Source organism: Vombatus ursinus, unplaced genomic scaffold (genome assembly GCF_900497805.2).
Source record: "Vombatus ursinus unplaced genomic scaffold, bare-nosed wombat genome assembly UNPS02014906.1, whole genome shotgun sequence".
Taxonomy (NCBI): Eukaryota; Metazoa; Chordata; class Mammalia; order Diprotodontia; family Vombatidae; genus Vombatus; species Vombatus ursinus.
Window position 1 is genome coordinate 376,119 of NW_020954684.1, and position 25,568 is coordinate 401,686.

A 25,568-nucleotide genomic window follows, 5' to 3' on the forward strand; every position below is an offset into this window, starting at 1 on the left:
TATAGGAGAAGGAGATGGGAGGCTCAAGAGAAGCAATTCCAGAGAAAGACTACTCAGTTAAATCCCCTTTCTCCCCACAACCTATACCTGCCGAGGCATCAGGGGACCAGGGTAATTATCATCCTGCAGGGTGATGAGGGGTGATCTTCCTAGGACCTTGCCAGCAGGTTTCCTTCTAGGGGGCCTAGAACCTGAATGGTGGTAGGGTGAAGGGAAAGATCAAAATCAGAATTGTCCTAAATATACTCACCTCCAACATAGGTCACTCCCTTTATTACGTAAGGAGCCTCTTCCTCTGAAGGAAAACTTGTTTGCTACTTTTTCTCCCACTAGTATCTTGTACCTGAGGAACAAGGAGTCTCAGAACCTCTCAAGAACTTGTCAGGGTCCTGGCTGGTCATTCGAAGTGCTGGAGGCTGTTCTGTTACTTCTGTAGTGTTTGCCTGTTTTCGGGAAACCTCAGTTTGGCTCAGGGAAGCTGGTAGTTTCTTGCGCTCCAGGGACAGTGGAGTATCCAGGGACAAGTCCAGCTCAGGCTGTGAGGAAAACTTCACAGGTAGGGCCAGCTCACTGGAATGCTCTAGCTTAGAGGCTTCAGCCCCAAAGGCCTCACTAAGCTGCTTTACCAGCTGGTCTGCAGGGTCTGGAAGAGACAACCTTCACCTAAGAACTGTTCCCAGACTCTCTGTCATATAACAAGAGCACAGAAGGTAAGAGTCTTGTCATTTAGTCACTAGAGTAGGGGTTTTAAAGTTTTCTTGTGTGTCATGGACCCCTTTGACAGTCTGGTGAAGCTTATGGACCCCCTTCACAGAATAATTTTTTTAATGTATAAAACATATAGAAATGCAAAGGAAACCAATTATATTGAAATATAGTCTTCAAAATATTTTTAAAAAATATTCACAGATCCCAGATTAATAACTCCTGACTTAAAACAGGGATGAAGATGAGCCCATAGGTAAGATGAGGACCAGAATCCAATTAACAATGGGCAAAAATCCATGGGATAGAAAGGTATTAGGGGAGAGGGGGGAGAGGTGGAGATAAGGAAGAGAGAAATCTTGGTTTCTTTAGAAAGAAGTAGGACATAGCTCTGGAGAGGGATTTGTGGGGATAGTTTTAAGGGAAATAGCTCTAACAGGTCTGTCTTGGTCCTGGGTACAATACCAACCTACTGTGCTGGTTTTCATGGGCGTTCGGATAATGCCAAATGTGGGAGAGCGAGGATCTGAGCCCTGTGGTTGCTCCATATCCTTGGTCCCCACTTTCTGCTGCTGTTCCATGGCAGAGGGACTTAGTTGTGGTGAGCTTTCCACCTGCCAATATGATATAGAACCTAGGCCAGTTCTCAGGACTGGAGTGGCCCCCACCTTCTCTGTCTCTTCTCCTGTGATCTCCAATAATACAATACAATCACATCAACTGAAGATTCACATTATACATTTCTTTGCAGGCTTTACCATCACCCTTTGCATATAGATAAATATAGAGAAAAATCAGACTCAGAGAGAGATTAGGTGACTTGTTCATGGTCATCAGAGGCAGCTGTTGGCACAGTGGATAGAATTCAAATTCAGCCTCAGACACTTACTTGCTGTGTGACCCTGGGCAAGACATTTAACTTCTGTTTGCCACAGTTTTCTCATCTGTAAAATAGGGATAATAATAGCACCAGCCTCCCAGGGTTGTTGTGAGGATCAAATAAAATATTTGTCAAACACTTAGCACAGTGTCTGGTAGGTGGTAAACACCATATAAATGTTAGCCATTGTTATGATGATAGTAATGGTCACAAAAGCATGCAATGTTGGAACTTTTGTGGTTGAGACCCGGGTCTCTTGACTCCAAATCCAGTGGAGGGAGCTATGGTAGAATAGAAAAGAACACTTCCTTTGAAGTCAGAAAGGCAGTTTCCCCTGGGTCTGCTATGATACTATCTTGGGCAATTCCTTTCACCTCTCTGAGCCTCAGTTTCCTCGTCGGTAAAATAAGTTAAGTTGGACTAGACAGTTCCATACTCAGGAGCAGGAGTAGGGTTGCTGATATCCTGAGCAGGCACAAGATGCTAGCACCCGCCCCCACCCGACACTGACTCCCTAGGGCAGAAAGGGTACCCCTCGAGCTTCCCCAGTACCTGGATGGGGGTGCGCAGAATGCCTGCGCTGGGAGAACGAGGGTCTGTTACGTGCGCCAGATGCTTGTTGCATGGCGCAGGGCGGGCCGGGGTGGCTGGGACGCTCTTGGCCGAGCCCATCCTCACAGCTCCGCCGGCCAGCTGCCCAAGAGGGCGGGAGCACGGGAAAACCTGCGAGGAGAAAGGGACCGCTCAGGTCTCTGACACCTTCCCGGCCGCTTCGCCCCCGAGCCAAGGGGACGGGGAGATGACCTTTGACTTCTGACTGCCTTGGTTCCCCGGAGTGGAGGCCCCAGCGCAGTCTCGACAGAGGGTCCTAGCGGAGAAAGAGGGAGGAGGGGGGAGGTGCCTCCCAAGCTCCGAGAGCTCGCTTACTTTACCAGGTCAGGCTTTTCTTGCGAATCTGTTACCATCCGGTCCCGACTTCTCAAAGTTGCGTTTCAAACCTCCCGCCACGCTCCCTGGCTCGCTCTGATTGGCTGAACCTCGGGCCACCCTCCCGTACGTGGGACGCCGCTTGCCGACATGGGCGTTCATTGGGCCCGGGAAGTGTCTGTCGTACGCACCAGGGGGGCCAATGGGCATTTAAAACGGGACGCTGGTCCAGAAAGCCCTCCTACTCCAATGAAAGCCCTTAGCTCCACCTCCAGGAGAACCTTCGATTAATTAAATGGATTTCCCTCTAGTTTTTGCAAGCTGTCATTACTTGAATACCTGAAAAAGTGTTTAATGCACTGTTTCGCATTGTTTATCATCTACAGTTTTAATGAAAAACGGAATAGTAAAAAAATTATAGGTAATTTAATATAAATGATCGGACATTATTACAAGCTTTGCCAGGTTAATGGCTTCTACCACTCACCCCCCGGAAGAGAGTTTATCCAATAACAGCTATTGGTTAGGGCTACTATCAATCATATATATATCTCCACACTAAGGTTTCTTCCTCATTATAAAATGCTTTTCGAATGCCATGAAAGCTACTATCTCAATCCTTCCATTTTTTTCGATTAGACCATTCCCAGTAAACGTTTCACGGGATGATTAGTTAAAACACCTGTCAATTACTTGAAAAGTAAATTTGGATTGGTCAACCGAAGGCGCGTGAGGGGGCGACGGAGGTGGCACAGTCAGGAGAGCAAAAACTTCGCTACCGGCCTCGCAATCCTATAAGCGTTCCTTCCCTGGGGGCTGAGGATTGGCTGATGCAGCTTGTCAATCGCCGTAGGAGCGCTTTTCATTGGCTTCCATAGAAAGTAGGGGAGAGCAATTTTATCTAACTGCCAGGCGCGCGCGTCTCTTCTTAGTGCGCGTGCGCTCCGAGTGGTTTGCGGATTGGTTGAGGTGGTAGGGGCGAGGAACCGTGGGAGTCGCGGGAGCCGTTCTGTGTGGAAGTGCTGCTGCCGGTGTCATGGCGGAGCTGAGTGAGGAGGCGCTGCTTTCTGTATTACCGAGTATCCGGGTTCCCAAGGCCGGAGATCGGGTTCACAAAGACGAATGCGCCTTCTCCTTCGACACACCGGTAAGCTCACTCCCCATGCCTGCGGCGAGCATCGCCCTGGTCATTCTGCCGGGGCCTGCACTACCGAGCTATCGCAGGGCACCATGGGATTTGTAGTCCTCCGCGCCCTCTTCCGCCGTTAACACGCACGAGCATGGGGACTGTAGGCGACTACCACACCCAAGGGCACCTTACCCACCCCTTCTTTTCCCTGTCCTGTGGAGCACTCTGGGGGATGTAGTCGCCCTTGCCTTTCTCTGTCATTGGAAGCCTCAGTGCACGCTAGCCAAAGAACTACATCTCCCGTGTGGTCGTGGCGACCGGCTGGAGCGTTCTCGCTGGGCGCGTGGGGCCCATTGGGAGTGGTAGTCTGAGAGGAGGTTTGCCTTTTCTCTCGTCTCTCCCTTCCCCCTCTCCCCACACCCACCCAGGCTGCCTTGGGGGTAGTTCCAACAGTGCCCTGCGCCTCACCCAGATGCTGGCCCACTTTAGGGTCAGGGATGGGTGGGACTGAGTAGGACCCTGCCACCTCGTGGGGAGGGGCTAGGATTGGATCATGCAATGCAACTCCGACTGTGTTTCCTATCTATTGGCAAAAAAAAAAAAAGTCATATTTCCTCTCTTTCCCTCCTCCTCCCCCTTCCCATCCCACCAGTGACCTGTGGATCTATAATATCTCCCCTAGAAGGAACTGAGTAGGGTGCCGAAAGATGGCTCTTGTCTTGAGAAATGCAAACGAATCTTACTCATCTCCTGTCCTGACTTAGATACTTCACAAAGCCACCACCCACACACCATGCTCCATACTAATCACCCAGTGCCTCTTTTCCTGCTGTATTTCATTCTCAAGCAGAACATACAGGAACAGAAAACATTGTGCAGTGTAGTGACAGCCTAATGGTCAAAGCTTAGAATGAGAGAGCAGTAAATAAACTGGGTGTGATCCTCCCTTTCCACGTAGCTGTTGGGCCTTGCCTTGGGGTGTTCAGCCAAATTGGCTCATGCTTGGAACCACCAAGTCAGGGTGGAAGGCCTTCGTTACATGCATCATCAGTGTTTGGCATAGCTGTTTTGGAGCTTTAATCCAATGTCTAAGTGCAGTGTTATCCATTGTGATTTTGTGGTCTGGGAGATTTTGGTAGTTTTGCTTCCCCTGGAGCTTGTTTTTGCTAGGTGAGGGGAGAGGATTTCTCAGAATCTAACTCTGAAGACTGTTTTTGCTTTGTGAAAGCCAGGACTTCTATTTCTAGGGCAGAAATTGAATATTGCATCGTATGATGCTTGCTTAGTGTAGTTGTTAGCTCTCTCCTTCAAATTATAGGGTGTGTTTATTTATGTTTACCTGTTGTAAGTAGAAGATAAATTCCTTGAGGGCAGGGACTGATTTTGTTTTGTCGTTGTATCCCCACTTCCTAGCATAAGTAGCTCCTTGCTCCTGCTAACACTTAAATATTATTAATGGTTGTTGTATTGGATTGACCGTGAGTTCATGGGTTGGGTCAAGATCCCACTCTCAAAGGCTTTCAGCATTTAAAAGAGGCTGATGCATTTCCCTTTATGTTCTCATTGACTTTTGTTCATTTCTGTTCTGCATGGTTTAAAAAATCCAGAAGGGCACACTATCTGCCTTTTGACAGCTATCCTTTTAAGGAACTGGCAGCTTCAAGTGAGGGAGCTAATAGTGAGCTTCCTTCACCCTGAGCAAATATTTGTGGCCCACTTGGCTGAGTACTGTGGGATCTTCATTGGATATGTTTGGTTGTCCCATTTGGGGTGGGGTTAGGGGTATGTGTGTGTGTGTGTGCGCGCGCGCGTGTGTGAAAAGGTTTTGGGTGTTTTCTTCCACGGGAAATGCTATTATGAATGGTGTTAATTATACAGTGTTAGGGGTAGTTCAGATCTCAGTGAAGGCCTAATTCCTTGGTGTCCTGTTCTTTGTAATGTGAGGATTTTTTCAAGGCTGTAGAAGTCCTTATTCTGGGAAGATAACACTTGTTGCTACAGGGTTTAAGTATACTTTGTCATCATCCCCAATCTCCTTTTCCATTTTCTCCACCACAGCCTAGAGGGAAACCTATTTTTTTCTTTCTTAGGTGTGAACAGATTGAACTGGAGACTTGTCTTTCCCAGTATTTTTCTCCAGTGGATACATTGGTGGCTTCTCAGTAAGGATAGTCTTGGAAATGGATATGGTTTCTATGGGTGGGAGGCTCTGGTGGGGTTCTTATGTTTCGACCATACTCTGGGAAGGGAGGATGATTTTGCGATAGGAATGCTAGATTGCTCAAGCTTCAGATTTTGAGCATCTGAAACTTCCTAGTGCTTTGTAAAGTCAAAATTTATCCAGCTTCTACTTTAGGATATCTCCATGATATAGTTCCCATGGTCATATTCCCCAGAAGTATGAACCTCAATTTACCTCCAGAGAACTGGTTCCCTAATCTGTCCTGCCCTCCCATCCATCATTCTTGGAGAAACCTTTTGGGTGAAAATCAAGATTGAGTCTAAGAGGAGGGAGAAAGCTCTAGAGATTTAGACTTTTTGTGTTGATACTTAGTCCAACATGCTGGGAAGCATTTTGAAACACATTCCTAGGAAGACTGGAAGCTTTGAAATGGAATGGACAGTCATAATTAAGTCTACATCACAAGCTTTGTTTCTCTTAGAGATCACTGATGTTGAAAATTTTTTAAATTAGCTCTAATTCCTCCTTATGATTATTGCATAAAATGCAAGTTTCATTTTGTTTCTTTAGCATTCCTATTTCTGACTTCAAGTAGTATTGACTAATAAACAGGTTTTGTTCATTTTGTTTCCCTTAGGGAATTCTCTAACCCTTACGATTTCAGATTTCTATACAATGTCTTTGCATTTCAAAAACAAAATATTTTAGGACTTTAATGCTTATGAGGCTACATGTGGAATTCTCCATTTGCCTTGTAACATTGACATTCTAATTATCTACAGATTTTAATCTAGCTTGTTAAATTAGGGATGCATGATTAGTCTGGTTTGAATTTGTAGTAATTATTTTGCTGTTGAACTCTTAGAATCAAATTATGAACTAGTTTTCCCTGCACAAACTTTGAAATTAATCATTTATGCAATGTGTGGGTTGATAAAGACGAATTGTATATAACTTCTCTAGTATTTTTGTTCTAAATGACAAATAGGAATTAGAATGGATCTGTATCATTTATCTTTCTATAGCCAGCCAAGTAAAGGAGAAACTTTTTGTAGATGAATGTAATAATTATAATCGCATATCCTGAATATCTAAGCACAGAAGTAAAAGAGTAAGCTCCAGTTTTTTTCTTAATAAAGAACATAATGTTAGCATTGTTTAAAAAAATGTGATAATCAGTTTTCCCAGGAAACAGTATTTTGGTCTATATTGATTCTTACCCTTCTAAATATTTGTATTTAGTGTGTGTATGTATATGTATTTGTGTATTCATAAGTATTTGTGTTTCTATATTTACTTTTTATAATGTACTTTGATATCTTTTGATGCTTCCCTCTTTCAAATGCAGTGTTTTGTCTCAGTCTACAATGTAATGTTAGAATGCATTTTATTATTTTGAAGTCAAAGGATGTATAAAATATTCAGAGATTGAAACTTGAAAAAGGATATTCCCTATCTTTTATTTTGCTGTAAGTACTAATCTTTGTAGGTTTATTTAACTGAACAATTATGGGGGTTTTTTTGGGTTTATGACTGCTTTGAGTTACTATTTAAAAACTAACCCCCCCCCCCATGTCTGTCTGACATAGATCTAAAAATAGCATGGTTCAGTTAAATAATGTTAGAATCTTAATATGGATCCCATCCCTTTGCTGAATCTGTCTGGCCAGCTTTCACCTGCCTCTTTTCCTATGTCCCATCTCTCAGGAGTCCGAGGGTGGTCTCTACATTTGCATGAATACCTTTCTGGGCTTTGGGAAGCAGTATGTTGAGAGGCACTACAACAGGACTGGCCAGCGGGCCTACCTCCACCTCCAAAGGACCCGCCGTCCGGTAAGGTGGATGGGGATGAGCTGGGGGCACATTCTAAATGGAACTTGTAGAACTTGGAGTCCAGCATTTTGAATTGTTTTCAGTGGTCTATTATCACTGCAATTTCTGCTAGCCTTATCCTGTTTCTCAAGGTTTGTGGGTGTTGTTTTTTTTTTTAACCCATTTTCATTCAGTGCATTTTTCCCTGCACATTCCATTGTTTTTTCCCATCTCAGTTCAGTTCTTTCCTCAGATTTTCTTCAACACACTGTATTTATTCCTCTGGCACTGGCATTGACCCTATCCTCTCTGCCTCATTGTAGAAAGAAGATGATACCACTTCAGGTACTGGAGATCCCCCTAGGAAGAAGCCTACTCGCCTGGCTATTGGTGAGCATTCTGCACAACACCATGCCCTTGTTCTTTATCCTAGTATGACCCATTTCTTCTTATTGCCGTGAGGATTGCCCCAAGGTAAAGGGCCCTGATCTGAGGTCCACTCAGTTTCGGAGGAGGTGAAAACCTAGCAGGTGGGGAGGGCCAGACACCTCTGGGTCCACCAAGCCCCAGTTATTGCCCTGTTTTCCTTCTCCTTTTTGTCTACCAGGTGTGGAAGGTGGGTTTGACATAACAGAGAAGTTTGAATATGATGAAGATGTGAAGATTGTCATTTTACCAGACTACTTGGAGATTGCCCGAGATGGGCTGGGAGGGCTGCCTGAGATGGCCAGAGACCGGGTATGGACATTCCTTTCCATCTTGGCACCAGGGAGCCTAAGGCTGGTGGGAGATAGGAGGGACTGGGGAAGGCTGCTGGAGGAACAAAGGTAGAACAGTGTCTAGAGCTAGGCATCCAGTTCTGCCTCTGACGTCAGTGCCCTTCTCTCTGCTCTCTCAGATCACCAGTGCAGTGGAGGCCTTGCTGTCAGCAGACTCTGCCTCTCGGAAACAGGAGGTGCAGGCTTGGGATGGGGAGGTGCGGCAAGTCTCCAAGCATGCCTTCAATCTCAAGCAGCTGGAGAATCCTACCCGAATCCCTCCCTGGTGAGATCTAGCCCTGTGGCTTCTACAGACAGCATAGCTAGCATCTCAGTGGGGAAAGAGAGGGCACTCCTCTGAGTTTGGAGTTGGTAGGGAGAGGGGTCAGCTGTGGTAAAGAAGGGAGATCACAGGTAAATAAATGTCCTGCCAAACCCTTTGTTATCCTCGTTGTATGAGTACATATTTGGGCACACAGAAAAGAATTATGTTGGTGGTAGGAAGATTTGGACTGCCACATCCCTATTATGGTTTCAGAGGGAAGGCTTAGCCTTTTCCTTGTTTTGTATTGGCAGTGGCTGGAAATGTTCCAAGTGTGATATGCGGGAAAACCTGTGGCTCAACATGACAGATGGTTCCATACTCTGTGGTCGTCGATACTTTGACGGCAGTGGGGGCAACAACCATGCAGTGGAACATTACAAGGAAACTGGGTATCCATTAGCAGTCAAGCTGGGCACCATCACACCTGATGGTGCAGGTATAGTGCCTCTGCCTTTCTCTTATGTACGTCTTCGACTTCCTTTAGCTGTAACAGAGCCTTCGTTGTAATGACTCATCTATTTCTTCAGGAAATGGTATTGGGGGCTCAGGTGGTCCTTACTTTCAGATACTGGTTACCCTTCATGCCTGGAACATTCTTCTTCCTCATCTTCACCTCCTGGTTTTCCTGGATTCCTTCAAGCCTCAGTTAAAATCCCAGCTTCTACAGGAAGCCTTTACCAGTCCCCCTTAATGATAATACCTTCTCTCTTGAGATTATTTCCAAGTGATCTGCATATATCTTGTTTATAAGTACTTGTTTGCATGTTTTCTCCTCCATCAGATTGTGAACTTCTTGAAGGCAGGGACCATTTTTTGTTTTTCTGTTTAACCCCAGCTCTTACCACAGCGCGTGGCACATAAAAAGCATTTAATAAATATTTGTCTAGTTGACTTGAGGTTCTGGGAGGGTGACCTGAACAAGTTTTGTCATTCCATCCCACGAGACCTTCCCCTTTGGAATTAGAGGGACTGGCATCAGACTTAATCTCCCTGTAAGTAACATCATTCCTTCCTCTGTGCCTAGATGTTTACTCATATGATGAAGATGATATGGTCCTGGATCCTAATCTGGCAGAACATCTATCCCATTTTGGCATTGACATGCTGAAGATGCAGAAGGTGAGCAGGCTGTTTCCCACGGCTTCCTTCCTTCACATCACCCCCATTTCTCTCAAGAGTTTGCAGTTCTGGGGAGGCCTGGAAATTAGGTCCTGGGGCAGCCTTGGCTTGAGCATTGGCCCCAAGCATTTGGTCTTCTTTGGCTGTCACTGAAAGAAAGTGCTTTGAGGATAGCTGCCTCCACTAGCTGGGCAGGGTTTGTGATTTCCCATTAAGAACTTTGGTCCAAGATCAGAACTCGTCTTTTTCACTCCTTGATTTGAACAGTCTAGATGACTGTTTATCCTGGATTTCTGTACCATGTAAAAAGTTGGATGAGATGGAGAATCTCCATCTCTTAAGATTCTGTGATTTAACAAATATTTGTGAGTTCATACTGTATGTGTAGCACTATGTTATGTGCTGTAATTGGCACAAAGGGATATAACATACAGTTAAGTTAAACCTGAGGAGATCATGGGTCCCAAACCTGACTTGCCCATTCCCACCCCAGACAGACAAAACAATGACAGAGCTGGAGATAGACATGAACCAGCGGATTGGTGAATGGGAGCTGATCCAGGAGTCCAGCGTGCAGCTCAAGCCCCTCTATGGCCCCAGTTACACAGGCATCCGAAACTTAGGCAATAGCTGTTACCTCAACTCAGTGGTTCAAGTGCTCTTCAGCATCCCTGACTTCCAGAGGAAGTGAGTGTTCCCCTCCCCCAACCTTATTTGGCCATTTTGCTTAAAGGCTCTGTATTTCAGTATCTCTCATCTTCCATTTCACAGCCTGCTTGATTCGCTCCTTCCTTAGATTATCCTCAGCCCCCTGCCCTGCTTTGCATTATATCCAAATCTCAGAATGGTTCCTCAGAAGCTTATTGTGACTCTGCAGGCCCCAGACATTATAAAGGGATAGAATTGAACAAGATGAGTAACAGCCCCCAAAACCATATGACCAACCCCTACATATAATTCCTCTTTTAAGCTTTTGTGCTTAAGCAACAAAGCCCAGTCCCATATTTCTTATTTGCCCTATGTAGGACTTAGCCTGAAATTGGATTATCTGACAAACAGCACTATTAGGCCAGCTAAGGGTGAGAGGCTGGGGTTGCTGTAATTTGAAATGTTAAGACAAAATCCTTGGCCTTGGATTTACAGTCTTATTTGGAAGAGAAGACACAAAAGAAAAAGTTGGAAAACGTTTATAATGCAGTATACCAACAAATACAGATTAATATGGTATAAATTATATTCCCAATCCCAAACCTGCTTTTTTTCTCCTTCCCTTTCAAAAGGGATTCCAGAGAGTCACCTTATATTGAGATACTAGGAATGCCCATCCTATCCTGCTAGGCAGTTTTTCTGGGCTCCAAGGTCCATTCTCTTTTGAGGTAGAATTCCTTCTAAATATCCCTTTTCCTTTGGACTCCTGTCATAGCTTTCTCTAGCTCACTGGTAACCACTGATCTTCCCCTTAGTTTGGTCTGGACTGAAGAGCTGTAAACATTCTCTGGCCCCTAGGTACGTGGACAAGTTGGAGAAGATCTTCCAGAATGCACCATCAGACCCCACCCAGGACTTCAGCACCCAGGTGTATGTGACTGAGCCCTGAGGTGGGGGGGATGGAAGGAGGAACCCAGGTTTAGATTTTTGCCATGACTCTTTTGGACCCCAGGGGAGGTGGAGGAAGTTTACCATTGTTTGTTTGCATCTTGGAGGTATCCTGAGTTGACAGTTCTTGCTTAGACCAATAGCAGGGAGCCAAAAAGAATGATAGCTTGGATTTAATTGGAACTTAACAATTTCTAAAACACTTTCCTTATAACATTTCATTGAATTAGGTAGAGCAGATATTATTATCCCCATTTTACAACCTAGGGAGGTTGAATGACTTAACGTAGTCACACAGCCACTGAGAGTGAAGGAGGAATTCATGCTGGTATCTTCTGGCTCTTAGGCCTTGTGTTCTTTTCTCCATAGCACCCTGTCTCTTGTAAGGTTTCAGAGCCCTGGAGTAAGACGCCCAAGGAGGGAGGGAGGGAGGGTGTGGTGGTGGAGGGGGGGGGTTAGTATAACAGTACTGCCACCTAGGTTTGGGACTCAGTTTGGGCCTTGTGCTGACTCTTGAACATTATCTTAGAGCCAAGTTGGGCCATGGCCTTCTCTCAGGGGAGTACTCCAAGCCTGCGCCAGAATCTGGAGATGGGGAACAGGTGCCAGAGCAAAAGGTGAGTTTTGTTCTCTACTTTGGTTGGTCTGTTTCTAGAATGGAGGGACCGTCTATGGGACATTTTTGATGTGGAGGATAAAAAACTTTGAGCAGCAGCTGAACTACTTTTCTGCTCCCTCTAGGGAATTCAGGATGGCATTGCCCCTCGAATGTTCAAGTCCCTCATTGGCAAAGGCCACCCAGAGTTCTCCACCAACCGGCAGCAGGATGCCCAGGAGTTCTTCCTTCACTTTATAAATATGGTTGAGGTAAAAGGGGGCTCTTGACCTGGAGAAGGGAGGAGAATAAGCAGAGGGTGGGCAAGGCAACCCTTCTCCAGGACTGTTTTACTCTTTTTTCTTATCTCTTCCTCTATCAGTCATTATAATCCCCTTAACTTGGCAGTACTACTTGTGTCCAGAGCACCTGAGGAATAGTGAAGGGAATACATGGTTGCCTGACATCAGGGACCTTATAACCAAATTGGCAAGAGATACCATTTACAAAAACAACAACAACAACCAAATGCCTTCCAGTGTTGGTTGGTGGGGTTTACTAGGGAAGATTCCCATTTCACCCTTGTGTCACTGAAGGCCTTGGTGGGCTTCCCTTTCCTCTCTAGGCCCTCATTCCCTATCTTGGATCCCTCAATCCTTCTTCCTCCTCCCTGCCTTCCCATTTCCCTTCAGAGGAATTGCCGAAGCTCAGAAAACCCAAATGAAGTATTCCGATTCCTGGTGGAAGAGAAGATCAAGTGCCTGGCCACAGAGAAGGTCAAGTACACCCAGCGAGTGGACTATATCATGCAGCTGCCTGTACCCATGGACGCAGCCCTTAACAAAGGTTGGGGTTGGCAGTAGCAATACAAATAAGTAGACCCACGTCAGGGCTTGAGCTCTCCATGTCCCTGGGATGAGAGGAGGAAGCAGAGTAATGTTGGTCCCAGGCTTCGGGGCAGCTGAGGTGTGCAGGAGGTGATCTAAGGGTGGGGTCATGTAGGGTCAGGCATGATTAACCTTCTATAATATTCTCTTTGGGGTGTGTTAGCAGGCAGGAAGAGTTCAAGTTCTCTCTCTTTTTCTTCCCTGGTGGGTCATTAAGCTTTGGTGGAATGGGGAACCAGAATAGGCATTGAGAGGCACAGGCCAGGGGAGGGAAGTAGAAATGAGCTGACCAGAACAACTCTGATTCTGTGCCCCCAGAGGAGCTTTTGGAGTATGAGGAGAAGAAACGCCAAGCAGAAGAGGAGAAGCAGCCTCTGCCAGAGCTGGTTCGGGCCCAGGTGCCTTTTAGTTCCTGTCTGGAGGCCTTTGGGGTCCCTGAGCAGGTGGATGACTTCTGGAGCACAGCCCTGCAAGCGAAATCTGTAGCTGTAAAGTGAGTCCTATTTGCACTGGGCCTGTGGATATAGTGTTGAGAGCCCTGCTCCAGGGACCCATCGTTCATAACTGGGATTTCAGTTCAGAATCAGTCAGGATTGGTTGTTTCTTCTTAAACTCCAAGCATGAAGTGCCTGTGCACACATGTATGCACACCAAGTCAGGTTTTCTTAGCTTTTTCTGTACTATGTTCTCACAGAAACAGGATTCAGGGATAAAGCTGTCCTGATTCCTAGCAAGTCACCGTTAGCTCAGCCATGTAGGTGAACACCGTTGGGTTCATGAAAGGAATTGGGCTGCTGCAGGCCAGTACAAATTTCAGAATGCCGTTGCTACCCACTTGTATTCACTGCCCATAGCACCAGCATGTCCGTGCTTTAGGATTTTGCTGCTGTGTCTTCAGAAGCATTGGCAGCTTTCCTGAGGGAAGGCATTTTGAATGGCAGTCACTCTCTTGCCCAAGAAGAGCTGAACTTCAGAGAAGGAATGTCCCAGGAATAGGAAAGGGAAAGCCTGAGATTCCTCATGTATAAGGCCTTTCTCTTCTTCAGGACAACACGATTTGCCTCGTTCCCTGACTACCTGGTCATCCAGATCAAGAAGTTTACCTTTGGCTTGGACTGGGTGCCCAAAAAGCTAGGTATGCGGCCTTGTCCAACCTAGCCAGTGTGTCACTTGGTTTTGCTTAGCTCTACTCTTTTGTAAGGAAGGGCCTCAATTGGTGGTGGGGTTCTTTTTAAAAAGAACATCAATAAGACATTTTTAAGTACAGATAGAATGACTAAAATAATTTAAGAAAAAAACCCTAGGTATGGAGTCTAGGATGATGGGATGGTGAGGGTTAAGAGAAAATGATGGCGTGATTCAATTTTAAAGCTGGAAAAGCCCTTAAAGATATAGAATGTGTCTGGAGGAATGTTGCCTGAATGAAAGGCAGAGCCAGAATAAGGAGATAAAAGAGATAGGCAGCTGTTTTAGGGCACAACAAGTATGGGAGAGGGAGCTAAGGAACACACTATACGAAGATAGATTTAGGATTGGAAGGGACATTAAGAGATCAAATACAACCCCCGTCATTTTACAGATGAGGAAACTTGATCAGAGATAGAAAGGGGCTTGCTCAAGGTCACAAATAGTAAGTAGCATTTGAAGATTTGAACCCAGATTTTCTGACACCCTGATGCCTGTCTCTTAATATTTACTTTTAAAAAATTCTTGTGAAAAATCAGCTGGGCTAAAGGAAAGGCTCAGAGGTTCTTGCTGGACAAAGCAGAGGGAGGGTTCAGTCTCCACACTTTGCATAAGCTTAGAGCACCAAGCCCTAGTCATTGTTGTGGTGAAGCGGTCTGCTGTCATGTCTTCTGAGGAATGGCTGAAGGGACTGGGAAGTGTTGGATATTTAAAGAGTCGTCATCTAGGAAGAGAATTAAATGCATCTGGGTAGCTCTAGAAGGCTGATCAGAATTATGATCAGTAGGTGGAAATTATAGGGAGGCAGGTAAGGAAAGATTTCCCAGCAGAGTTACTGCCAGTGACTTTGTTGAAGAAGTTAGGCATTCCCTTGTCCCTGGCAAGTGTTGGGCATTGTGGGATGGTTTAACCAGATAATCTCAAAGGTCCTCTCCAGTGCTTAAGCTTATGTAATTCTAGTCCAGATCTTTCATTTCACAGATGACCTTTCTCTGAGCGTCAGTCCCCTTAAGTAACTACCATTTAGTGAAAGAACCAGGAGGAGAATGCTCAGCTGACTCCAGGGCTTTTTCCCCAATACTGTGCTCTGTTCTGATTTGGTCCTTGTCTAGAAGTAGTGCCAGTGTCTGGTAAACACTTGAGTTCCCCAGAGGACTTGTTGAAGCTAAACTGAAGGGAGCTCGGAAGTCACTCACCTCCTTCATGGTTATAGATGTATCCATCGAGATGCCCGAGGAGCTGGATATCTCACAGCTTCGGGGCTCAGGGCTGCAGCCTGGAGAGGAGGAGCTACCTGACATTGCTCCACCCTTGGTCACCCCAGATGAACCCAAAGGTAGCCTTGGTTTCTATGGAAACGAAGATGAAGACTCCTTCTGCTCCCCTCACTTCTCCTCTCCGACATGTTAGTGATTCTTTTTCCTGCCTGTCTTTCTTTACCTTGCTGATGGATGGAGAAGGGGGGGCTGTACCTTGCCCCCTCCCTGCCCCTTCCTTCCTCTCTGTACTTTGCCTGTCAGTCCTCCCTTTTGCATTCCCTTTTCCCCACATGTTAGACAACCCCTTCCCCAGATTCTTATTGGGAGGGTGGAGATACCCCAGAGCTCTCATTCATATCCTGTGAATGAATGGAGGTCTGTCTTATTAGTTGTGTGCACTGGGTGACACTGTTTTGGAAGGAAGTAGGAAGAGGTAGTCGTGGTCCAGAAATGGGGATCTCTTGTGTGGTTGGGCACTGAAGGATGGAAGTGGGGAGTATGAGTCACCTTGATTTCTGTGTCTGTTGGGTATACTGAACCCACAGTAGGTTGGTTAGATTTTTCAAGTTTAGGGGAAAGGTACAGGAAGGGAGGGTAAAAGAAGGTGGAGTGGGGAAGGGGAGGAGTATAAGATCCTGGGAGGCTTGAGGGCAGGCACTGTTCAGGGAGCTAGATGACACTTATCTATCTCCTATCCTCCACAGCTCCCATGTTGGATGAATCTGTCATCATTCAACTGGTGGAGATGGGCTTCCCCATGGATGCCTGCCGCAAAGCCGTCTACTACACTGGCAATAGTGGGGCTGAAGCTGCTATGAACTGGGTCATGTCTCATATGGATGATCCAGGTATGGAGGAGGGTTAAAAAAATGAGAGGCTGAGGGGCAGGGATTCTTGACCCATTCCACACCTCAGCACTATACCACATACCCCGCAGACTTTGCAAACCCACTTGTCCTGCCTGGCTCCAGTGGTCCTGGCTCTACCAGCACAGTGGCTGATCCCCCATCAGAAGATTGTGTGGCTACTATTGTCTCCATGGGCTTCTCCCGGGACCAGGCCATGAAAGCGCTTCGGGCTACGGTACGGACTGAGGAGTTCAATGATGGGGATGTGGAAGTGGAGAAGGGGGAATGTGGGAAGGGTAGATATGCCATGGATGAAATAAAAGTTGTTTGTACCAGGGGAACTTTGGAGCTTCCCTGCTCTTTCAATATTCCTACCTAAATTATAATCCTTGCCATATGATTTTGGGAAAAAACTTACCTTTCCTCTCTTCCAGAACAACAATCTTGAACGGGCTGTGGACTGGATTTTTAGCCACATTGATGACCTGGACGCAGAGGCTGCTATGGACATTTCAGAGGGGCGTTCAGCTGCAGATTCCATCTCTGAGTCTATTCCTGTGGGGCCCAAAGTCCGAGATGGTCCTGGAAGTGAGTATCTCTGAGGGAAAAGCAAGGCTGTGTTGCTGGTCTAAGATTGGCCTCTAGTGTCCACCCCAAAACTTACTACTAGAAACTCTACTTTTTGTTGGGGCTAAAAGCTCCGGCTTTAAGATTGGGAGTTGATGGGTTGGGAGCTAATCTATTCCTAGTTCCTTCACATGGTCTATAACATACTTTCACATCTTGATTTTGAACCTTTTGGATGGGTTGTGTAGAAAATTTGTCTATAAAGAGGGGTCTTGGAGAGTATGTCTCTGGGATTCCCCCGTTATTCCTCCTTCTGATTCTTTCCTATTATTTCTCCTCAAATTCTCCTTCCCTAGAGTATCAGCTCTTTGCCTTCATCAGTCACATGGGCACCTCTACCATGTGTGGTCACTATGTCTGCCATATCAAGAAGGAGGGCAGGTGAGATGCTGACTGGGGGTCAGGGCAGGGGTGTTTTGGAAAAAGGATAGGAAGGGATCATCTTCTATTTGGATGGAAGGAGGGAAAGTTGATAGTGCTAGGGATGGAAAAAAAGCCCCCAAATAAAAGGGCATCAATGAAACATTAAAAAAGGCACAGCTGAAAGTTCAGTAGGGACACTGAAGCAGGACACTTTTGTTATTATGATGTAAAATGTAAGTAAGTGCACGGATTTCACATTCTATCCTCTTCTTTGAATAGAAATGTTCGTTTTTTGTTGGTGTTTTAATTGATCATAATAAAAGGAGTGAGAGGAAATAGGGTTGTGAGTTTGGCATTATCAGAAAATCCTAGGGCTGGAAGATCATTTGTATGGAAGAGCCAAGGGCAGAAGGTTATATATAAAGCAGGAGTGCTTTTGTAATGACATCTGTAGACCCTGGCTGTGGAGCTGTGGTTGTTGGAAATAGTCAAATCTGGCCATAAGTAGGTAGAGAAAGTTGGGAATTGCTATACCAGTTATCTAGGCTCATTTCTACTAGTGACTCCCCTGTAATGATTCAGAAACTGAATTGATGTATCATTAGGACTCCAATTCACCCATCTTCTCTTCCTTTCTCCTAGGTGGGTTATCTACAATGACCAGAAAGTATGTGCCTCAGAGAAGCCACCCAAGGACCTGGGCTATATTTACTTCTACCAGAGAATGGCCAGCTAAGAGCCTGCCCTCTGCCTCACATCTTCCTGAAAATGGAGACCAGGCAACAGTGGCATCACAGACCAACTGGCATGAGGAGGGGCTGGACAGAGAAGGAACCCCAATTCTCCTCCTCAATCCCCTTCTCTTCCTATCCCTTATTAGCACACTGGAGGCCTTGAGGGACTGGCTGAGTTAAGGGGAAAGCTGGAATGCAGGGGCCACCCCCACAGACTTGGTGGGGGAGAGGGGAGGGGAGGAATGGACCTTCTGTCTGTAATGAGATCTCTTCAGTTCCCCTTCGGTTCCCCCTCCCTCTTCCACACCCTTTACAACTCTGCTTTTGATTCTCAGTGTAACCTTGCTCAGGCCCTTCCAGGAAGATTGAGAATATGAGAGAGAATGAGAGAGGGAGAGGGGGAGAGAGAGAGAGAGGGGGAGAGAGAGAGAGAGAGAGAGAGTGAGTGTGTGTGTGTGTGTGTGTGTGTGTGTGTGGCTTTGTGCATCACCATTCAGGGATGGGGTAGTTCTTTGTCTCTCTCTTTACACTCCATTTCTTCCCCTCCCCCCATTTCCCTGTATTCCATCTTTGTGTTCCTTCCCTCCTGGATAGGGTAAGGAAAAGTGGGAGGATAATGGGGAATTCTCCCCATCCCTGTGCTACCAGTCTTTCCCCGTACCCCTCTCCTCTAGAAAATGCCAAAATACCAGATGTGAATAAAAGTCTAAAGGGTGAATTGTGGTGACATCAATTTGGGAACTGGCTTCTTGCCATCTCTCCAACGACCTGAGAAAGAGCCCGGCTTAGAAAGTGACCACCCCTTACCGTCCACGTCATGCTGGCTTCAGTCGTCTAAATGGCCAGTGGGCTTTTGTATGAAGGTTCCCAGCCTCATTCCACAGAGAGCACACTCCTTTATAATCTCTTCATGTCATTCTATCAAGAGTGAAAAATTAGTGTGAAACTATGAGATGAATGAAAAGTGGGGCTAATAGGACTGAGGGTACCAAAGCTGCCTTGACTGATACACTGCTGAGCCTGGCCAACCTGTTGCTAGGCACTAAGCTGAGGTCTAGCAGCATCCTTCCCCCAAGGCCTTTGTTGCATGGCACCCTTTATATGGTCTGGTGGTGAGGGCAGAGCTGAGCCTGGCCATGTACTAGCTAGAGGAAGGAGCTATGGCAGACCTCTCAGCCATCAGGTCCCAGGAGTTTACTGAGAAGAATCTGGCACTGTAGGCTAGGAGTCATCTTGGCCTCTTGAAAATTCACATCCAGTTTCTGCAAGCTTTTGCCAACAAGGGTGTCACCAGCTAAGAAGGAAGTGTAGTTTATTCTCTGTCCTCTGGCCTTCAACTGTCTGCAAAGATGCAGGTAGAATGGAACGTAACAGTGGGTAAGTCACTTCACCTTTCTGGGCTTCAGTTTGCACCTCCGTAAAATGGGGTTGTGCTAAGGCAAGCTCTAAAAATCCCTTCCCACCTTTTTGCCGATGCTATAATGGGGGTATGAAGTAGCGCAGGGATTGAGTAAATTTTGCCTGGGAAACCATAAGGTGGCCTTCCCCGGGGAGCCCTCCGAAGGCGGGGCCCTGGGGGCAGCCCGGGCACCTCCCTGGAGGCGGGGCGTCGGGGTCGGCCGGTAGAACGCGGCGGCGGGGCGGGGCGGGGCGGGGCTAGTGGCCGGTCTACATAAGCGGCTCGGGTTGGGGCGGTGGTTGTGCTCTACTGCTGACCTTCAATCTCCGGAGTCACTGCCCGTTACCGACGAGCCATGGCGTCGCGCAAGTTCTTCGTTGGGGGCAACTGGAAGATGAACGGGGACAAGAAGTGTCTGGGGGAGCTCATCACCTCGATGAACGGGGCCAAGGTGCCCGCCAACACCGGTGAGCGCGGGGCGCGGGGGTGCGGGGGCGCCGGGCCCGAGGCATTCCTCCCCGCGACCCCCGCGACCACTTCCCCGGCTCGAGAGCGGGGGCGGGGGGGAGGACCGGCCGCGCGGGGCCCCGGGGCATCCCCATTCATCCCCCCGGGGGGTAGGGGACGAGGCGCCGTTAATGGCTGGGGGGACGGGGGTGGAGCCGTTCGTGGCGGCGGGGAGGGAAGGCGGCCACTGCCCTGCCCCGCGGGGTCGCGGGAGGAAGATGACTGCGCGAAATGGGCCCGCGGAGCCCTGCTCCCCCCATGCGCGCTGTGCGGGGCGGCACGTAGCGCGGCTCGGGCTGGCCGGGCACGTGGCCGGCGTCTGGTCCGGAGCCCAGGGACGGCTGGGGCTGTCCGAGTGCGGCCGCTGCCCCCGTGCCAGCCTGGGCTAAAGGGCAGCTGCGCATCGGGGGCTCCGCGAGCGGGGGCAGCCATCGACGCCCCCCCTTCTGCAGCGACCCCCCTCCTCCATTCCAGATCCTAGATAAGGTCAAGGAGAGTGAGCGGACTCCGCAAGGGCAGATTTAGCAGCCCCTTCCCAAGTTCTTTAATTGGCTTATACATCTTCTCTGCTCCTCGAACCCCCACCCCCATTTCCCATTTCCTGTTCGAATGCCCGTATGTGGCTTTGGATAGGGGAACTATTTTGGGAAAAGGGTAGGGTTTGCCTCTCGGGGAATGCTGAGAACCCGTGCTTAGAATAGCCTTGGGGTAACCAGAGCTACTCCTGCTTAAAGATCACCAGGGGGCAGGGCTGATAATGGAGAGGTTGGGTCCATGGTCTTTAACGGGGAACCAGAGTGGGGTTAGGGCATCCTGGAAATAGATTTTGTTTGGAGGCAGGATAGCCTTCCAGTCCTGCCAAAAGAAAGGTAGTATCCTTTCTTTTGGCTCAAGGAGGGAAGTCAGGTTTTCAAGAAAGGGCCTAAGTAGTTTGGGGCATGACTTCATTTGTCTGTACTCTTCCCTCCCCAGAAGTGGTATGTGGAGCCCCTTCTATTTACCTTGACTTTGTTCGTCAGAAATTGGATGCAAAAATTGGTGTAGCTGCTCAGAACTGCTACAAGGTGGCCAAGGGTGCGTTTACTGGGGAGATCAGGTAAGGCACCAGACTATAGGAAATGCCCCTTAGTCATTTTTCAGAAACATTAGCTTGATATTATGGGTTGTGGGGACAGAGAAAGAGGCCCAGATTGAGATGCCTCTGTATTGAGCCTTAGCTTTCTTTCTCAGCCCTGCCATGATTAAGGACTGTGGGGCCAACTGGGTGATCCTGGGACACTCTGAAAGGAGACATATCTTTGGGGAGTCGGATGAGGTGAGTAGTAGGGGAGGAAATGACAAGAGAAGGAATCTGCAAGGGGAGACTCCAGGAAATGGGAGGAGGGAGCATGTCTTAATAATACGTCGATTGTTCCTGCAGCTCATTGGGCAGAAGGTAGCCCATGCTCTGTCAGAAGGCCTAGGAGTGATTGCCTGTATTGGTGAGAAGTTGGATGAGAGGGAAGCTGGAATCACTGACAAGGTTGTTTTTGACCAGACCAAGGCCATTGCAGGTAACTGCTGGTTTAGGGATGAGATTAGCACATATGTCACAGATAATGATACTGAGACCCTGAAGGGGATGGCAGGCAGAAGGCCATGCCCATGCTCTCCTGACTCCATAGGCATCTGCTGAGTAGGGGAAAGAGGAGAGTGGAAATCTTTACTGGGTCACTGCCTTGCCTAATAATGTTACAGGTACTACTTGCCCTCTTGTGCCACCTTGTGGCTTTAAAAGCAAAAAGCTGGGGCTGGAGGAAACACTGGGAGGTAGCTAGATTGAAATTCCAAAGTCTCTGAGCCTGCGTTCCCTCTGTCCCCACAGATAACGTGAAGGACTGGTGCAAAGTCGTCCTAGCCTATGAACCAGTCTGGGCTATTGGTACTGGCAAGACAGCTACGCCCCAGCAGGTAATAAGACCCTTGGAAAAGACCCCAGCAGGAAGAGGGAACACTTGGTGTCCTGCTGCCCTCTTGAATCACAGAACTTCAGAGATGGAAAAGAGATGATATTATCTAGTCCAGTCTCATTTAGGGATGAAGAAATGGAGGTTCAGAGTGGTGGTAATATATCCCAAGTCACACAGGTAGTAAGTGACAAAACTGGGGTTAAAAGCCAGATCAGTGACTTTTCATTATACCCTCATTTGCCCCTACAAGATTACTCAGAAATTGCTGTGATCACCCCTCCCCACTTTGCCTTTAAGAGTTCCACGAAGAGGAGATCTGAAAGCTGTCTGGGTATCTCTCTTTCTAGGCCCAGGAGGTACACGAGAAGCTTCGGTGCTGGCTTAAGACCCACGTCTCAGAACCTGTATCACAATCTACCAGGATCATTTATGGAGGTCAGTAGATGTGATCCTCAGTGTGGAGAGAGGAAGGAGGGGAGAGGGAAGAGAGGATGGGGAAGCAGAGATTCTTCCTGGAACTCAGACTTAATCTTTTCTCACTTCTTCCCAGGCTCTGTGACAGGAGCCAACTGTAAGGATCTGGCATGCCAACCTGATGTGGATGGCTTCCTGGTGGGTGGAGCTTCCCTTAAGCCTGAATTTCTGGACATCATCCAAGCCAAAAACTGAGCCCTTCATGTGGCCCTCTGATTTACCCCTCCCCCTCCCATGTGATTGTGATGTTCATTCCCCTCCCACCATGGTCCACTTCAAGCTACACCTTCCTCCATCATGTAGACTGTGTGTACCAGTTCTCGGCTCCTCAGCCCTTCCTCCAATGGACCAGGCCTTTCTCCATTTACTATAAATTTGAAGGAAGCACATCATGTTTCTGGTTTCTTATTGGTTGGGTTGGAAATGGAAAGGGTGTGACTTGGTGTTCTCTGTCCCTACAAGGGGTGGGTGGCTGACAACCTTCTTCGCCTTCCTCTACTTCCTGTTTCTCAGACTTAAGCAAGAATCTTACTGTCCAGTCAGTAAGGGGTGGGGGGTGGGAAACAGGTAATGACAAGAGTGAATGCCCACCTTGTACCAATGCCTTACTCTGACCAGGCCTCAGAGATGGGGGTGGGGGGGGTGGGGGTAGGGAAACAAAGCATCCAGTGATATCTCCTTTGTCAGGCAAACCCTAATTAAAAACTACCACGAAGCTGTAACAATACTCTCATTATCATTTAAAGAAAGAGGCCTTCAGCTTGTCTAGTCTGTAGTAGGTGGGGTCACTGGTAGAGCAGGTACCGTTTCATGGCAGGGGGCAAGGGCAGGGCAGAAACCTCACCCAGCCGGGCTTCCCCCAAAATGTCACGAATGCACATTCGGCTCAGGTGGAGAAGGGAGTGAGGTTCCGCTGCAGAGAGAGAAGAGGAAGATAATTACTTGAAGGGTAGCAAACTGAAGCTCCATTCTGGCCTGGCTCCCACCTTCTGTCCTTGGACCTTTCTGTTTCCTTTGCCCAGCCATAGGGTTGGGAGGCCGGTGTGTTGGGGGATGGGGGCATACTGTTGTCTTGTCTGAACCATGCTGGAAAGGTTTTTCAGAGCCGCCAAACATACAGGTCTGGGGATAGCAGGGCAGGATCCTTGATGGGAAATGAGAGACCACTGCAATTAACTGCCACTACTGCTTTTCTTCAAAAAAGAGGAAATAGTTCCTTAGTACCTGAAGCTTCTCTCTCCCCGCTTCCCCCAAGCCAAAGCCCTACGGGGAGGGAGGACTAGTAGAATCTTTAGCCCTGGGCCAGAGCCTTTGACCCCACCCATCAGACCAAATTCCTCCCCTCCACCCAGGTCCCAACTTTTTAGTTTTTTCTAGGGCCTCCATGTTGTGCCCAGAGTCTTCTATCAATTGAAGAAGACAGTTTTAGGGAATCCAAGTAGAAGGCCAGTCTTGAGTGTTTTTAGATCTTTCTCCTTCCATTCTCCCCTTCAAGAATTCCCATTTAACTGCCTCTTGTTTTAGCTTTCAGTCCACTTCCTGTTGACCCCCAAAACCCCCTACCCTTGTGACAGATCACCCCCAAACTGAACAAATGGGAGCTTCAGTTGGCTTTGTTCCTTCTCTAGTTTGTCCTGAGACTCCTGTCTTACCTCCCCGTGTCCTGGAAATGCAAACCACCCCCACAAATCCAGCACCCCAATCTCACCTCTCCTTTCACCCAGGTAGCGGATTCGGACCTGGCACTGCCCCCATACAGCACTGACAGCAGGGTAGAGGGTCCTTCCTTTAAGGCCCCGGAAGGCAGGCCCCAGGTAGGTACCTCCAATGGCATAACCCAGAGTTCCTTCCTCCATATCCAAAACTACCAGTAATCTCTCCGGCACTTCCAGACGCGCATCCCTGGGCCCTGTGGGGTATCGAGGAGCCCCACTTCCCTTGCTTTGGTGATACAACTTCCCCCGCCCAATGTCCCAGCCCCAGGACTCCCCATTGCTGCCCAGCAATGCCGAATAACAGTCTGCTTGCAGTGGGGCCAAGGCCGTGGCCACACCGACCACAGCATGGGTGCCTCTCTGCTCAGGGGGCCAGCCAATCTCCCAGGCATGCAGACCCCTGGAGTAGCCTCTCTTGCCTCGGGCTCCATCAGTGCTCTGAGCCACAGGCCTTCGCTCAAAGCTCAGCCCCTCTTCCTTGACTTCAATGTTCTCTGAGCAGTCCTTGGGGTTCCAGCCATGATGCTGCTGCACACTCAGGTCTACAGGGGGTGCTGACAGTAGCTCCTCTAGTCCCTCCGGGAAAGACAGATCTTGGTATGAGGTGGCTGGGGATGGGGTGCTGCTGGTCCCACTGCCCCCTGCCAGGGCAGTCTGGCCCATGGGAGGGGGGCTTGGAGAATCCCCCCAATGCAGGCCTGGAGAGGGAGCGGGCGGCTAGAAGGTAAGAAGAGCGGTTTTCCACCCACTGCTGCTAGTGAAAGAGCAGCTTTACCTGGGGAGAGAAGAATGGTGCGAGGCAGAAAGTGAGAGTGACTTCTCCATCCTGCCCGGGCTTCTCACAACACAATTGCTCGCATCCTGAGGTTTCCTCCTCAATACTGTCCTTCACTTCCCAGACCTCCGCGCCCCCACCTCCCTTCCCGTCCTTCCAGGTCCCTTTCTCTATTTGCTTCTCTCTAGGACCCTCACTTCTACCATTCACCCAGACCTCGCGGTGGACGGGGATCCCAAAGTGTCTCAATCACGATCCCCACCCCTGCGCCGCCTCCACATGCAGACTCCTTGCACTGCAAAGAGCACCTGATTAGAAAGTTAGATGTGAGTTCGAATTCCCGACTCTGCTGCTTATTACCTGTAACCTTGGGGCCAGTCACTTCCCCTTGGGCCTCAGTTTCCTCATATGTAAAATGAGGAGTCTCAGCTAGTTAATCTCTAGGGTCCGGTCCAGCCCCAAAGCCAAGGATCCCACAGTCCCTTCCGGAGGAGTCAGATCCCGAAGCCCAAGTTCCCTCTCAGCTTCCGCCTCCTACGCTGAACCCCGCCTCTCCCCCCCCCCGCCCAGTCTCCGCCCTGCTCCCCCTAACTCCGCCCCGGACCACGGACTGGAGCGTGAAAAAAAGGGGGTGCGGGTGGGAGGAAAAGAGAGCTCTTTACTCCCGGAGCAGGGAGTTTCTTTGGATCAGGATTTAGAGCAGAGCGTGGAAAGGACCCTCTTTTACTGAAGGAGAAACCGAGGGTCCGGGAGGTGAATTTGCTAAAGGTCACCTGGGGTAGTCACAATTCGAATCTAGCTCTTTTGACTTGAAAGTC

At 48.2% G+C, this 25,568-nt stretch overlaps 4 protein-coding genes across 8 annotated transcripts in view; 2 read left to right on the forward strand and 2 right to left on the reverse strand.

Annotated features, from left to right (window-relative positions):
* Positions 1-2,603, reverse strand: part of CDCA3 (cell division cycle associated 3) — a 2,900-nt gene extending 297 nt beyond the window's left edge. Inside the window, exons 1-5 of one of the 4 annotated variants that reach the window (XM_027843318.1) lie at positions 2,513-2,603; positions 2,138-2,308; positions 1,175-1,397; positions 344-643; positions 89-191 (exon numbers count right to left, since the gene is read on the reverse strand). In XM_027843318.1, the coding sequence (XP_027699119.1) occupies positions 89-191; positions 344-643; positions 1,175-1,397; positions 2,138-2,257 (746 nt within the window). In that variant the 5' untranslated portion in view covers positions 2,258-2,308; positions 2,513-2,603. Of the gene's footprint in view, positions 1-88; positions 192-343; positions 644-1,174; positions 1,398-2,137; positions 2,309-2,512 lie in introns of those variants that run through there. The other 3 variants (XM_027843316.1, XM_027843315.1, XM_027843319.1) reach the window with 3 other exon arrangements.
* Positions 2,604-3,454: 851 nt separating this feature from the next.
* On the forward strand, positions 3,455-18,649 carry USP5 (ubiquitin specific peptidase 5). Of its 2 annotated transcripts, none has more exons than XM_027843285.1 (20): positions 3,455-3,659; positions 7,531-7,656; positions 7,959-8,025; positions 8,243-8,373; positions 8,534-8,679; positions 8,970-9,154; positions 9,743-9,837; positions 10,331-10,524; positions 11,344-11,415; positions 11,963-12,050; positions 12,175-12,300; positions 12,721-12,874; positions 13,234-13,408; positions 13,962-14,050; positions 15,314-15,505; positions 16,064-16,207; positions 16,297-16,442; positions 16,642-16,795; positions 17,131-17,215; positions 17,840-18,649. In XM_027843285.1, the coding sequence occupies exons 1-20, from the start codon at positions 3,549-3,551 to the stop codon at positions 17,931-17,933; spliced, it is 2,574 nt and encodes an 857-aa protein (XP_027699086.1). In that variant the 5' UTR covers positions 3,455-3,548; the 3' UTR covers positions 17,934-18,649. The 2 variants fall into 2 exon arrangements, with proteins under 2 accessions (XP_027699086.1, XP_027699087.1); XM_027843286.1 differs by having other exon boundaries at positions 3,456-3,659; positions 15,314-15,436.
* Positions 18,650-19,603: 954 nt separating this feature from the next.
* On the forward strand, positions 19,604-22,649 carry TPI1 (triosephosphate isomerase 1). Its single transcript, XM_027843288.1, has 7 exons — positions 19,604-19,797; positions 20,810-20,933; positions 21,068-21,152; positions 21,258-21,390; positions 21,702-21,787; positions 22,134-22,221; positions 22,337-22,649. The coding sequence occupies exons 1-7, from the start codon at positions 19,686-19,688 to the stop codon at positions 22,453-22,455; spliced, it is 747 nt and encodes a 248-aa protein (XP_027699089.1). The 5' UTR covers positions 19,604-19,685; the 3' UTR covers positions 22,456-22,649.
* Positions 22,650-22,977: 328 nt separating this feature from the next.
* SPSB2 (splA/ryanodine receptor domain and SOCS box containing 2) lies at positions 22,978-25,276 on the reverse strand. The gene is made up of 3 exons (XM_027843287.1): positions 25,111-25,276; positions 23,969-24,750; positions 22,978-23,173 (listed from the first exon to the last, which is right to left on the reverse strand). Exons 2-3 carry the CDS (start codon positions 24,636-24,638, stop codon positions 23,046-23,048), a joined length of 798 nt encoding a protein of 265 aa, XP_027699088.1. The 5' UTR covers positions 24,639-24,750; positions 25,111-25,276; the 3' UTR covers positions 22,978-23,045.
* Positions 25,277-25,568: the final 292 nt, after the last annotated feature.

What these genes read in the sequence shown, in the direction of transcription:
- USP5 (XM_027843285.1), top strand. Translation starts at nt 3,549, where the DNA reads ATGGCGGAGCTGAGTGAGGAGGCGCTGCTTTCTGTATTACCGAGTATC. An exon ending in GCCTACTCGCCTGGCTATTG is followed by an intron (nt 8,026 to 8,242) that starts GTGAGCATTCTG and finishes TTTGTCTACCAG; the next exon opens with GTGTGGAAGGTGGGTTTGAC. An exon ending in CATATCAAGAAGGAGGGCAG is followed by an intron (nt 17,216 to 17,839) that starts GTGAGATGCTGA and finishes CCTTTCTCCTAG; the next exon opens with GTGGGTTATCTACAATGACC.
- TPI1 (XM_027843288.1), top strand. Translation starts at nt 19,686, where the DNA reads ATGGCGTCGCGCAAGTTCTTCGTTGGGGGCAACTGGAAGATGAACGGG. An exon ending in CAAGGTGCCCGCCAACACCG is followed by an intron (nt 19,798 to 20,809) that starts GTGAGCGCGGGG and finishes TTCCCTCCCCAG; the next exon opens with AAGTGGTATGTGGAGCCCCT. An exon ending in GCGTTTACTGGGGAGATCAG is followed by an intron (nt 20,934 to 21,067) that starts GTAAGGCACCAG and finishes TTTCTTTCTCAG; the next exon opens with CCCTGCCATGATTAAGGACT.
- SPSB2 (XM_027843287.1), bottom strand. Translation starts at nt 24,638, where the DNA reads ATGGGCCAGACTGCCCTGGCAGGGGGCAGTGGGACCAGCAGCACCCCA. An exon ending in CTACCTGGGTGAAAGGAGAG is followed by an intron (nt 23,174 to 23,968) that starts GTGAGATTGGGG and finishes CTCTCTCTGCAG; the next exon opens with CGGAACCTCACTCCCTTCTC.